The 15,036-nt window shown below is 45.3% G+C and overlaps 1 protein-coding gene across 1 annotated transcript in view; it reads left to right on the top strand.

The window, feature by feature from the left end:
* The window catches only part of MMAB (metabolism of cobalamin associated B), an 85,542-nt gene that overhangs the window by 42,891 nt on the left and 27,615 nt on the right, over positions 1-15,036 (top strand). Inside the window, exons 4-5 of the mRNA XM_086943114.1 lie at positions 9,410-9,467; positions 13,352-13,424. Coding sequence (XP_086799240.1) covers positions 9,410-9,467; positions 13,352-13,424 — 131 coding nt within the window. The remainder of the gene's footprint in view (positions 1-9,409; positions 9,468-13,351; positions 13,425-15,036) is intronic.

The following is a 15,036-nucleotide window of genomic DNA, read 5'->3' as shown; positions in this document are numbered from 1 at the left end:
GGCGCCGGCTGTGTGTATCGACTCCGATTCCGGAGCCAATACGACGCAGACGGGACACGGCCCAGAGGGCCCATCCAGTCACCCGTCTAGCCCACCCCTTCAGTCTCCGCATAACCCTGAGCGGCTTCCTACACTTACGTCGGAGACGGCGCAAGGCTCGTCGCCCTGTTCCCCACGTGTTGCAGTGGGGTCGACGTCGGACGGCACCCAGGCCGAGTCCCCTTTGGAGGACATAGACGTCCAGACTACTCCAACCCGACGTCAGCCGCTGTCGGTGCCAACGTCCACGCCTTCTCTATTACATGAGGTTGGTGTCCCACCGACTCCTCAGAAGTCAATGCGACTCCCATACGGCATTGGTCGACGTCAGTGCCTACACCTCCTCTTATGTAGGAGGTTGAAGCTCCTCTGGACTCCCCAAATCTGAGGTTGTTTCGGTCCATGGTGCCGGTACCTTGCGTGGTGTGGCCTCTGGATCAGCGTCTGGCTCCTCCACTTTTGCTGTCTAGTGGACAGGTTAGTCTCCAACCATCTCCTACCATTGGTTTATTATCACCTCCCCGGATGGCAGCTGAGGCTAGTGCTGCCTATGCTCAGGCTATTCACTGGGCGGCAGCTATTCTTAATTTTCAGCCCCATGTGGTTTCCCTGGCTTCTGATCCCTTGTTAGATCTTCTCCACTTACAGCCGGTTGAGGTGGAGCCTTTGCTGCCCCTTGGGGCATTTTTGTTTGACATCCTGCTGGCACATGGGCGAGGCCTTCCTCTGTTGGCCTTGTTGATGGGGCCATGGCTCGTCGACACAATTCTGCCCCGGATGATCCGCTCTGCCTATTTCTCCACCCTAGAGCTCAGGGTCTAGTTGGTCAGGCGGCTTTTGACTTAGTCTTCCTCCTCATTACCATTGTTACCTCCCACCAGGGGGTCTAGGTGGTTGGACGTGTGTGTCACCATCTTTTCGCTCCTGCCAGTGCTGGCATCCAGGCATTGAATACGGCTTGCGTGTTCGCACACACATCCTCTACACTTTGGGACTTGGCCGAGAACCTTCTTTGTTCTATTCAACATGGCCCGCGGGTGGAATTGTTATGCATTTGGGATAATGGCAGGGGAATGAGTCAATTTTCCCTCCGCTCTTCCCTTGACGCCACTGACTCGGTAGGACGAGCTCTTGCTCGGTCTGTAGCATTGCACCGCCATGCTTGGCTGCGCGACAGTCGTTTCCCAGACAATGTTAGGGATGTTCTTAAAGATCTACCATTCAATGGCGTGGACCTTTTTGACAGGCACACAGATTCAGCGGTCTCCTGCCTCATGTCTGAGCTACCGTGACTCTTGCGGCGCATCCTTCTGCCTTATGGTGTCTTTTTATTCTGCGTAGGCGATGTTGCCTTGTTGGTTTGATTTTCCAACATGTCCCGGGTTCTTTGCATAGCACCCAGATGGTGTAAGCGGTTGTTCCGCCATCCCAGGATTTGTACAGTCCAGCCGGATGGCTGGTTCGGTCTTTACTTTCTGTCCTCTGAATGTGTTCTTTGCCCAAGAGGACTCCCCTCGCAGGGGTTAAGACTTATCCTGTGTGGGGTATCTGCTGGCTATTGGGTGACTGCCTTAGCCTTAGTACGCTCCTATGGAGCCTTCCTCATGGACATCCGCCTGGAGGACAGGCCGTCCAATTTTTCTGCTGCGATCCTCCTGTTCGCATCCCTCTATTGCACTTCGGTTGTCCTTGCTTTGCGCCAGGGACAAAACCTGCTGTGTGGCACGTTTATTACTTTTGGCGCACACTTGGATACACAGCCCTTACGGGGCTCTTTTTTCAAGGTAGCGGATCTGCCATGTCAGTCTCTGCTGTACATTGTCTTATCGATTTACAAAAGGGGGTGGTGATGAACAGAGTGTCTGAATTGAGCAGACCACTCTTACCCAGTCCAAAGATCAGGGCTTGATCCATCACCGTTATTTATCTCACTGCCCCATCCCAGCTCAGAACCTGGCTATATGCAAATCAGTCTGTCCCTGGCCCAGTGCATCATGGGAACAGGGCAGACTAAACTACCAAGCCAATTCTTTACCAGAAAGGAGACAAGCTACCGGGGACCGGTTTCTGGCATTTCAGCCGTCTTCGGCCCGGCTTGCTTGAATCCTGATGGAGCAGTGAGAAAGGGACTCATGTCTGAGTATACCCTGCCACACCTATAGTGGCCAAAATCGATTTACAAAAGGGGGTGGTGATGAACAGAGTGTCTGAATTGAGCAGACCACTCTTACCCAGTCCAAAGATCAGGGCTTGATCCATCACCGTTATTTATCTCACTGCCCCATCCCAGCTCAGAACCTGGCTATATGCAAATCAGTCTGTCCCTGGCCCAGTGCATCATGGGAACAGGGCAGACTAAACTACCAAGCCAATTCTTTACCAGAAAGGAGACAAGCTACCGGGGACCGGTTTCTGGCATTTCAGCCGTCTTCGGCCCGGCTTGCTTGAATCCTGATGGAGCAGTGAGAAAGGGACTCATGTCTGAGTATACCCTGCCACACCTATAGTGGCCAAAATCGATTTACAAAAGGGGGTGGTGATGAACAGAGTGTCTGAATTGAGCAGACCACTCTTACCCAGTCCAAAGATCAGGGCTTGATCCATCACCGTTATTTATCTCACTGCCCCATCCCAGCTCAGAACCTGGCTATATGCAAATCAGTCTGTCCCTGGCCCAGTGCATCATGGGAACAGGGCAGACTAAACTACCAAGCCAATTCTTTACCAGAAAGGAGACAAGCTACCGGGGACCGGTTTCTGGCATTTCAGCCGTCTTTGGCCCGGCTTGCTTGAATCCTGATGGAGCAGTGAGAAAGGGACTCATGTCTGAGTATACCCTGCCACACCTATAGTGGCCAAAATCGATTTACAAAAGGGGGTGGTGATGAACAGAGTGTCTGAATTGAGCAGACCACTCTTACCCAGTCCAAAGATCAGGGCTTGATCCATCACCGTTATTTATCTCACTGCCCCATCCCAGCTCAGAACCTGGCTATATGCAAATCAGTCTGTCCCTGGCCCAGTGCATCATGGGAACAGGGCAGACTAAACTACCAAGCCAATTCTTTACCAGAAAGGAGACAAGCTACCGGGGACCGGTTTCTGGCATTTCAGCCGTCTTCGGCCCGGCTTGCTTGAATCCTGATGGAGCAGTGAGAAAGGGACTCATGTCTGAGTATACCCTGCCACACCTATAGTGGCCAAAATCGATTTACAAAAGGGGGTGGTGATGAACAGAGTGTCCGAATTGAGCAGACCACTCTTACCCAGTCCAAAGATCAGGGCTTGATCCATCACCGTTATTTATCTCACTGCCCCATCCCAGCTCAGAACCTGGCTATATGCAAATCAGTCTGTCCCTGGCCCAGTGCATCATGGGAACAGGGCAGACTAAACTACCAAGCCAATTCTTTACCAGAAAGGAGACAAGCTACCGGGGACCGGTTTCTGGCATTTCAGCCGTCTTCGGCCCGGCTTGCTTGAATCCTGATGGAGCAGTGAGAAAGGGACTCATGTCTGAGTATACCCTGCCACACCTGTAGTGGCCAAAATCGATTTACAAAAGGGGGTGGTGATGAACAGAGTGTCTGAATTGAGCAGACCACTCTTACCCAGTCCAAAGATCAGGGCTTGATCCATCACCGTTATTTATCTCACTGCCCCATCCCAGCTCAGAACCTGGCTATATGCAAATCAGTCTGTCCCTGGCCCAGTGCATCATGGGAACAGGGCAGACTAAACTACCAAGCCAATTCTTTACCAGAAAGGAGACAAGCTACCGGGGACCGGTTTCTGGCATTTCAGCCGTCTTCGGCCCGGCTTGCTTGAATCCTGAGGACAGGAACAGACTAATTTGCATACAGCCAGGTTCTGAAACTGGGATGGTGCAGTGAGCTAAAAAACGGTGTTGGATCTAGCCCTGATCTCTTGACTGGGTGAGAGCTTTCTGCTTAATTCAGAGACTCTGTCCCTCACCACCCCTTGTTGTAAATATTTTTGTCCACCCTAAGCGTGGAAGGGTATTCTCAGATGTGAGACCCTTGCTCATTGCACCATCAGGATTCAAGCAAACCGGGCCGAAGACGGCTGTAATGCCAGAAACCGGTCCCCGGGAGCTTGTTTCCTTCCCAGTGTAAGAATTGGCTTTTGTAGTTTGGTTTGCCCTGTTCCCATCATGCACTGGGACAGGAACAGACTAATTTGCATACAGCCAGGTTCTGAAACTGGGATGGTGCAGTGAGCTAAAAAACGGTGTTGGATCTAGCCCTGATCTCTTGACTGGGTGAGAGCTTTCTGCTTAATTCAGAGACTCTGTCCCTCACCACCCCTTGTTGTAAATATTTTTGTCCACCCTAAGCGTGGAAGGGTATTCTCAGATGTGAGACCCTTGCTCATTGCACCATCAGGATTCAAGCAAACCGGGCCGAAGACGGCTGTAATGCCAGAAACCGGTCCCCGGGAGCTTGTTTCCTTCCCAGTGTAAGAATTGGCTTTTGTAGTTTGGTTTGCCCTGTTCCCATCATGCACTGGGACAGGAACAGACTAATTTGCATACAGCCAGGTTCTGAAACTGGGATGGTGCAGTGAGCTAAAAAACGGTGTTGGATCTAGCCCTGATCTCTTGACTGGGTGAGAGCTTTCTGCTTAATTCAGAGACTCTGTCCCTCACCACCCCTTGTTGTAAATATTTTTGTCCACCCTAAGCGTGGAAGGGTATTCTCAGATGTGAGACCCTTGCTCCTTGCACCATCAGGATTCAAGCAAACCGGGCCGAAGACGGCTGTAATGCCAGAAACCGGTCCCCGGGAGCTTGTTTCCTTCCCAGTGTAAGAATTGGCTTTTGTAGTTTGGTTTGCCCTGTTCCCATCATGCACTGGGACAGGAACAGACTAATTTGCATACAGCCAGGTTCTGAAACTGGGATGGTGCAGTGAGCTAAAAAACGGTGTTGGATCTAGCCCTGATCTCTTGACTGGGTGAGAGCTTTCTGCTTAATTCAGAGACTCTGTCCCTCACCACCCCTTGTTGTAAATATTTTTGTCCACCCTAAGCGTGGAAGGGTATTCTCAGATGTGAGACCCTTGCTCATTGCACCATCAGGATTCAAGCAAACCGGGCCGAAGACGGCTGTAATGCCAGAAACCGGTCCCCGGGAGCTTGTTTCCTTCCCAGTGTAAGAATTGGCTTTTGTAGTTTGGTTTGCCCTGTTCCCATCATGCACTGGGACAGGAACAGACTAATTTGCATACAGCCAGGTTCTGAAACTGGGATGGTGCAGTGAGCTAAAAAACGGTGTTGGATCTAGCCCTGATCTCTTGACTGGGTGAGAGCTTTCTGCTTAATTCAGAGACTCTGTCCCTCACCACCCCTTGTTGTACATTGTCTTATGGCCTAGTTTCCTGGCCACTTTCCCAAAAGCAGTTTTTACAGTTTTTACACTTCATGGGGGTCAGTCGCAGACCCTCCTCCTCTATTGGTATGGCTTTGGTATCTATTCTGCGGCTAGATGTCTATCAGGTAGATGAGTTACTTACCTTCGGTAATGATGTATCTTGTAGAGACACAGTCTAGCCGCAGATTCCTTAACGCCTGCCCGTCCTCCCCATTCTGCGAGGACTCCGGGTGTCTAACCTTTGTACAGGGTGACTTTTCACTTCACTCCGACACACTGTGTTCATTCTGTTTTCACTGCTCTGCCCATTCACTTGATTTCGGCGGTATGCTCATATGTTATGTGTTCTTTCCAACCCTGTACCTGGATTTTACGGTGAGGGATCTATTCCGGTTTTTGCCAACCCTCCACTCTCCCCTTCTCCATCACCTTGGTTCAAGTCTAGGGGCTCTGCCACATTCTATCGGTCTTTTATTGGGCTTACAACGTCTTTTTCTGGTGAGGTTTTATGGTGAAATTGTCCTTGAATCCTATGTCTGGACTTGCTGTCCTTCATGGTTATACATTATAGTTGCAGACTGCTGTCGTCTGCCATGCTGTTTCTTCACATCTTCATCTGCCGCCACAGGTGGTTTGGCCTTCGTATTTGTGAGGTTGCTTCTCAGGGCGGTACTGTGCTCTTTCCTTCTACTTTTCAGGATACAGTACCTGGCACGGTCCTTTCTGATTCTATTTTTCTTCATTTTTGCACACTGTCCCCATATTATTACAGTTTTTGGTGGCGGCTCCACTTTGTGGCGCGGAAAAGTTTCTCCAACAAAAACTGATGCGCCGGAAGGGGATATATGGCTCCACTGACGTCACGTCCTGGACGACATCAGGGCAGAGCCGTGCATCGCCGCCCCCGGCGTGCAGAGGTGCTGCTGCAGAAAGTTTCCCGATCCAGTCTGATACCTGGGGATATTCTAAGTTAAGGAATCTGTGGCTAGACTGTGTATCTACCAGATACTACATCATTACCGAAGGTAAGTAAGTCATCCTTCAAGCATGTGAATCCATGAAAGAGCCAATGCTGGAGAAGACACAAACTACTTACCTGTAGCTACAGTTTTCCTGAATTCTTTTGTTATGGGTTCACAATAGTCCCTTCCTCCTACCCTCCTAAGGCTCTTTATGCTGTTATGTGCTTAGAAAATCATAGCTATTAAGTATCTCAGAGAAAGTGGAGCTCACCACCCAAAAATGAACTGAGATTAAAAAATTAATTTGGGCATTGGTAGCCAAAACACTGATCCAGGCTTATAGTTCAGTTTACAGTTACATGGGCTACACGCCTCTGGTAGTTTCTGCAAAAGGGGCCACTGAGCATAGTCAAATGCTAAACCAGCTACTTCTCTGAATCTCCAGTCTTAAGGATCCAAATGGTTGGTGCTGGAAATGAGCTACCACCCATAGTATATCCCTTGTGGGTAGGAGGTTTAGCAGGCCCACATCTAGTGAATGGTTGGTAAGTGTCAAAGTTCAGGGAACAGTACTAGTATTGTTTTTAATGTATTCTTTGTTTGATTAATTAAAATCTTACAATGTAATAACAAGCGTTCCAGCTATAAAAATCCAGGTTTAAAAAAGAACAAACAAATAAGTAGTTAACACATGAGTAAATGATACATTACTTTTTAAGTAGATTAAATTTGATATCAGTTTCATAATACTATTTACATACTTATATAGATGATACAGTACATGTCAATTTAATTTTGCTGGTCTAGTTATGTTCACAGTACTAGTAGCTTATATTACAGTAGATTTAGTGACTATGCACAAACTTAAACCAATGTATCTCAGGAACCAGGATAGATAGAAAAAGGTTATGAAATCGAGATAACCCACCTCCAACAACATGACCCTAATCTAAGATCTAGAGTGAAATTGAAAAATCAGTATGTTGCGATGGGCTGGAAAAGGGGTGCTGCAACACCATCATTGTTTGGGAATGGTAGCAGGCTCACCACACTTGTAGTTCTGGAATGACATCTGCTGGAACTTGCAAAGCATTTGTTTTCAGGTTAATTGTGGTTAGATGGGCTGCAAGGTCCTGGTCACTCAATTCCGTGGGATACTCTCTACAGAGTTATTAAGAATATCGACCTTGCTCTTTGTCCTACTTGCAAAGGGCAGATCTGCGCCAAGTGGTATGCAGTACAGATTTCTCTTCTCTCAAACCAGTTTAAAGCCTCGGGCTTCCTACAAAGACTTGGCCTTCCTACAAAGACTTGGCCTTGGGGAAATGGGTAAATAATAGCCCTGTTCCCAGCCACCAGAGTGCTTTCCCAAGTTCAAACAATACAACCTTCTGGTTCAAACGGGAGGGTATTCATCTAAATCTGAGCCATTTATGAGAAGGCATGGCCAATGATACTGAATTGTCAGAGTCAACAGACAAGGGCAAGATGGCACAGCTCTTCACACAATGTCCAAGAGGTACAGGATCCTGGCGAAGTGCCATGTACATAGTAGAGAATTTTTTAAGTTGTAAATAATCCATCTAGACCTAAGGTTCCCCTGTAGTAAGTGACTGTCATGTGCTACCTCTTCCCAGTGCCCTTATCCAGTTTAAGTTTGGAACTTTGTGTTTCCAAGGCTCAACTTTATATGTTTTAGGTAAGACTAGAGTCTAAGAAGTTCTTCCCAAGTGTGCTTCCAGAAACGCACAATAGTTGCTTCAAGACGTTTTGCACCTCAAAGTATGAGCGCTGCAGGGTTGATTTATACCTGCTTTGGCACGAATGGGAAGCAGATTATGAATGCCAGCTGCAGTGCTTCCAGTCGAAAGGCCTTCATTCACCTGCCTTGCGAGCCATGCAAATGTAAGTAAGGAATGTGTTTTCTGCAGTTGCTTAGGAATTACTAAATTGCCTTCAGATGGTAAACAGAAAATGTTATGGAACACAAAAATTCCCATCACCTCTTTGATACTGGCAAAGCAGGCCTGTTACATATTATCTTTGCAGCCGAAGCATCTTCTGTCTAGCAATCCTTTTAGAGTGTGAGGTTTTACTTCACATGAGAATGTAATTCACTTCTGGCATTTTGCAAGTCCTTCTTAGATCATCGTAGATATATAGGTCTATATAAAAGTCAAATGAGGTATCCGATGGGTGACTGCAGCTATTCTTCTGGTTCCATTTCCATGACTAGTGCAGTGGTAGAGAACCGATATGATTGCAGCTGAATGTTGCATGGTTCAGTGGTAGGAATCTTCACTGTGAAGCGAGCAGTGCAATCTGGACTCGTCCAGAGTTAGTCTCATCATGTTCTTCACCAACTCCTAAAAAAGACCAGGACCCCTCTGATTCCTTTCAGCTGCTTTAAGTCAAGGCAGCCCGTTAGGACACATACTGTTTAGGCATGGCGAATCATAGGCATTAGGTCAACTAAGGGTGTTTTTAAGTTCTTTTGAAAGTGGTACTTTACAGTTTAATATAGTTTGCGGTTTATTTTCCTACTGTTCTGAATTGATTTCACAATAAATCTGCAATATCACGCCTTTTTCTCATCCTGCTACAAAATAACCGAGCAGGTTGATGACTTTAGAGAGCACTGCTGAGCTTTTCTGTGAAAACTCAAGAAATTCCTTTATCAGTTAGTGATTTGTTTCTCTTGTGAGTGTTTCGTGAGTCACCACCTGATCCTGTCGATATTAACACTGGAATTTATGTTTCTGCTAAATGTGATGCAAAGCGCCTTATGTACCTCTAGGTGTACTCATGAGTTTGACATGTTCTAATTCATCATGAAAACAAATCCGTGCATACCGATTTAAACAAGTTTGTGCCTGAACTGTTTTCTTTCCCAATTTTCTCTGTGCAGGGGTAATTTATTCATTTTGCAGAGTAGTAATCTAGCACTTCAATGCACATGGACACAATAGCTTCAGCTAATTATCTGTTTTCTTTTATTTATGTATTTATTTTCCAGTCTCGCCAGGGAATTTTGTGTTGATCATGGGCACACATTTGTAGAAGAACTTGACAAAGTAAGTAAAACGAATGTGATTTGTTTTTGTTTGTTTAGCTTCCCTCCCCCGTTGGTATACCTGGTTAATAAATGGCTTAGTGCCCTATTTATATGTTGGTGGACCCTGGGACAACTGTGGCGGTCCCAGTGCCGCCATTGCATCGGGCATCCCGCCCGATCATGATGGTGGCAGTGGGAATCGCAGCAGTGCTGATGCCTGCACCGGCGAGTAGATTCCGATCTGCCCTTTCTCCAAGCATTTCATTGCGGATGACCCCACCATGAATTGCTTGGCAGAGACCTTGCCATGAAATGCTGGGCGAAAAGCATGTAAAAGGCCCCCAACACGGCCCCTGGTCACGTATGCCATCTGGCCACGTGCGGGGGGGGGGGTGGGGGGGCATAAGATGTGCTCCCCCTAAACTGCACGGTTGTGCTTGCGCTGTGTGGCAAGCACCACATTGTGCCTGCCACACAGTGCACAGACATGCTGGAGGCACTGTCACGGCGGCGGGATGCTCTTTAGGCTTACCTATGAGCCAAACATTCCCTCCGCCCTGACACCACTGCTGCCGCACCGCCTGCCCTGGATTACTGTTGTTATCCAAAAGGTGGGACTGCAGACGGCTTGGCAGTCTTCCTCAGATTGCCATGGCGGTGGTCTAGCAGAAGACCGCCAACATCTAAATCAGGCTCTGAGTTTTAGGCAACTCAGTGTGATAGATTGGAGTCAAAATATCGCCTGAGTGACGAACGATCTAAATCTCAGGTCTTTGAATAGAGGCTCAACAATACAAGCATTTGTACGTTGCCAGACAGGAGAATTTGAGATTATAGAGCTGGCCATGTTCTGAAAAAGACTAAAGAGAGCACAACATGCAAGTGTTTAGTTGAAGAGTAAAACACTTGAAGTCACAGTATGAAATAGGTTGCACTATGAAGTGACATTGATAAGTACTACTCTGTGATATGCAGGGAACAGTTAGAAGAGACTTTAAAAGAAACTATGAGGGGCTTATGATGTGCCAAAACCTACACAGGGGAAAAACCATGCAGAGCGATGCTGGACACCATGGGATATGTGTGCCAATAATGGACATCAATTATAATTCTCAGCCTACTCCTGGGTCTTGTCTCAGAGCACTTGCCCATCAATTGTGCAGTATGTATACATTCATGTGGGTTGCAAGCTCTCCTAACCACACAGTTTTTTTTCAGGAGGATCAATCCCCAAGACCTATGATGAGTCCATTTGAATTTATCTTTCTTCTTTGCCTAATGGGTCCAAAAACTGTAAGGGTGAGCTAGAACATTTACTTCTTACTGATCAGTGATGGCCCTGTAGCTCACCTTCACATTTTGGGGAACCAATCAATTTAAAGCTTTCAAAAAGTTTAAAGTAACACAAGTAAAGCATGCCAATTTCGGAAAAACTGTATATCAATTATGTATAAACCAATAACTAGTTAATTTTCTGAGTAATTAGTCACTTATTTGTCAGAGCTAGTTGATGCTGTTAGTTGTGTCAAGTTAACTAAATGTGATCTAGAATTAATCTGGGTTGATTAGGAATGCACACCTGCTTTTAAATCAGTCGGTAATGTAATTGTATTTGAAGTTTCAGACAACACATTCATTAGCATATTAGCCCTCTTTGTTTGCTGCCACCCTCCCCAAGCATTGTGGTGTATGTACTAGTTGCTGTTCTCAGTCTAATACTGTTGAAGACTAATACCCTGTACTAAATACTAGTAGTCTTAGTCCCTTTTCTGCAGTCTTGAGAGCCAGCTATCATGATGTACTAATTACAAATTCAGCTGCCTTTTGTTATCTGCTTTTTTTTTACACAAGTCCATTGTGGACATGGCACTGAGACAACCACAGCAGCATTCCTTGGCAAATTTCTTGACTGTGTTGAAAGTGGCTAAGACTGGCAGGAGTCATTGCTGTATTCCTCAGTCACATTCCATCATAGGGCCCGATTACGAGTTTGCAGCGGCGGGACCGCTCGGCAGTCGCACCTTCTAAACCCATGCGAGAACCACCCTCCAAATAATTACTTTTCTTGTCATTGGCGGGCGATTCTTTTACTGTTCCCACGGCGGTGCCTCTAAAATCGGCACCGCAATGGGAACGTCAAAGGAAATTCCTGCACGGCATGGACTCAAAAGTCCATCTCGTGCTGGAACTTCTTTGTATGCACATAGGGGGGCACATGTTGTGCCCCCCTGTGTGCATCCACAAGGGGGCCCTGCATGACCTCCATGAAATCAGTGGTGGAGATGAAAGTCGGAATATGCTTGACGGAAGCCTCTTGGGTGGCGTTTCTTTGGCAGAGTTGGCAGTCCCAGCTCGTCACGACCACTAGTGTTGTAATGTGGCGGTCGGAAGACAGCCACCACTGCACCAACACAAGTCTGGCGGTCCTCGGACACCCAGTCTCGTAATTAGGCCCATAGTGTCTTGCTGTGTGAGTAGCCCTTAGAGATGTAGGCGGCTGGAATGTTTTTCAGATTGGCTAAATATTCTCTCCAGTACCGAACATGCACAGGATGCACTTTCAGTTGACTGTCCTAAATAAGAGGTATTGGGGACATGCCAGAAGAATCTTCTGCACGTCCTGTTGCAGGTGATCCCATCAGTTGCTAAAATATTATTTGTGATAAATTGCCTAGAGAAACCTATAACTGGGAAGCCTTCTCTTAGATTAAGTGGAACCCTCCGTAAATTGAATTTCTTCAGGCTGGTCCGTATATAATCAAGCTAAATGTTAATGTGCATGTCAGGATCCTATGCTTGCAATATATAAATAGAAAATCATGTGAATGCAACAGCGAGCATCTGCAAATTTAGATTGGGCGAGGCAGTTGTGTTCTGCGCATCCTGTTGTCCGGCCTGTGACAAACTCAAGGTGGCAGAGTGAATGCAGTGTACTGAATAAATAGGATGAACTTCCAATTCTCTGTAGATGAATACAAATTGCACTGTAATTCTGACGTGGGATGAATTGCCATTACATGTGCAGTCTGTAAGGTCCTGGTTTACAATCCAAGAGAATAGAAAGCAGCAATGAGAAAGTAAGAAATCACAGTTGATCATATTTTATTGTATCCTGGCAACATTATGGAGTATTTTATGATGGAATGGTTCAGTGAGTAGGCAAATGGTTATGAAGGGGTTCTACAGATAAGGAGACAATCAGGAAATATATCACCTGTAAGGTCCTTGGTTCACGCCCTACACCAGCTGCACCCTTTCCAAATGGCACATGTCTCTTTTATAAGCAATATGACTCTAGGTACAGCACTGAATCGGAAATAGTTTAGGTATGGTAATTAATTACCAACTTCGTTCTTAAAGCAGTCAGAGGGTACACTTCATGCTATCTTGATGTATGCATTTAACTTTTTTCTGACATTTGTTGGTCACGTCTATTAATCATGATACTCTGGTATTAGTGGCAACTGCTTACTTTAAAAAGATACAAGATAAAAACAAATATACATCAACAAGTCCAGCTCAAGTCGATAGTGACCGAGTCATTACTATTGGGCAGTTTGCAATGTGAAATGATTTTGGATCACCTTCAAGTTTCCAGTCAATACTTGTCCACCTCTCTAGGAAATTACTGTTGAGAATATTTCAATCCTTCATGGCATTCTCGTCAATGAAAGCATATTTAAAGACATACCCTTCCCATCCAGTAGAAGAGGTCCACATAGCTGTGAGTTATGAAAACAAAGTCCAAGCATGTGAGAGACTTGCTCTTTTGGTGTCAAAAGTGTACAGGATCAGTGCATACACTGATTTGTTCTATTCAGTACGGTTCTATGCTTCTACACACACAAAATAGAAATGATCTCTTCAATTGACTTATTGTGCATGATTATCTTTCGTTTTTAGATCCAGTGTATGTTACAAGATATTGGCTCCAATATTGCAACTCCATTATCTTCAGCAAGAGAAAACCACTTAAGTAATTCTTCAATCTTTTTTCTATGTAATGTTTGATAGTAAAGTGGACTTGAAGAACTTTTTAAGGCTTCAAGTCAGTGTTCCAAATGATTATTCAGTTAAATATGTGCTACATGCATGATTGTGAGGCCTGATTTATCCGTAGAGTATGTGTCCAGGCTTATGAATCCCTTATTGATTTCTTGTTCATAGGTTGACGACAAATCAAAGTATTGCAAATTCATAATGTGAATCTGTGATATATGGAAATATTGGGTAGAGGGCTGTCTTATCCCGGGCCTGACCTTTAGGTAATCCTGGCTTGCCAATGCTAACTAGTATTTATGTAAATTAAGTCCATTGATCAGAAACTGGGCCAAAGAAATGAGCCATTAAGACGTAAGTGAAACTTGTTGGCTAACTTGGAGTCCTCACGTTCTCTGCATATGTGAAGCCATTTTCTAGAACTATTTTGATGAAGAAGTCAGTGAGTGCAAGTTAAAAATGAATGTAGGTCAACTACAGGTGAGGTAGCCCTAACCGAAACAAAGAAGGTATGAATCCTTTTGCTTTAGTTGCCCAGATCACTGTAAAATACATGAAAAACATCGAAACTTATGAGGCTTGAAACTATCTATAAATATGTACCCATGTTTTGACGATCAGTTTGTGAAAATGAGTGTGTCTGGAATCTCAAAACAGTAAATTTGTATTGTTACCTACTAATTAGAGATTAACAGTCACAATGATAAAAATCATCCCTTGTTCCTCTGAAACAAAAAACTTCCCTGAGAGTCGATTTGAGTATAGAAAAGGTATTGGCCACATGAACAATAAAGAAATTTTATGGCATTTCGGAGTCAAAATCTACTAGAACACCAGCGAGTCGGGAAGCAGTGAAATACACTAACTTCTTAGAAATGACCACTGTGGATCTGACCGTGAAAACCAAATTCGCAGCAAGATGGTACAGATTCTAGAAGACAATACAATCACCATGTATTACTTGAACAAAAAGGGCGGGATAATATATTGTAAACAAATCCAGCACAAAGAATGTGGCAATGTGTGAATAAAATAAAGACCATAATCTTATCACACCTTGTATGAAGAGAGGAAATATACATCTGGACATATTAAGCAGGTAAACAAGAAAACTACAGGACTGTGAACAAAACAGTTTTTTGTGGCAAACCTATTTGAAACCTAAGGCACTTCAGACAATAGGTTTCAAGAGAATTTGAAGTACCGGTTCTTTGCATCTAGGCATTATCATGCTCTGTCCTCAGGGAATCGTGTGTAAATGAATTGGTACCGGATATCTGCTTACGTTTCCCCAGACTGACTGATTTCAATAGTAATGCCGTCAAACTGTCAAAAAAGTAATTAAGTCTGGCAATCCCCACGTGGGCACGTCAGACTTGTTACTTTCATCTTATGCAGTTGCCAGAAAATTCCAATAACAAATGAACAATTTAAGAAGGAAGGGTTTATCACCCCAACCCGCGGAGCTGGCAGCCTGGATCATTAAATCGTAGAATTTCAACTTTTAGGTGCCATAAAAATGTATGAATATTATTAAGGAGAAAAGAAGACCCAATGTGGTGCATTTTAGTGCTTCAAAACAATTAAGA

Source organism: Lissotriton vulgaris, chromosome 11 (assembly GCF_964263255.1).
Source record: "Lissotriton vulgaris chromosome 11, aLisVul1.2, whole genome shotgun sequence".
Classification (NCBI taxonomy): Eukaryota; Metazoa; Chordata; class Amphibia; order Caudata; family Salamandridae; genus Lissotriton; species Lissotriton vulgaris.
The sequence above is the reverse complement of the archived record's forward strand: the minus strand, read 5'-3'. Positions and strand labels throughout refer to the sequence as shown.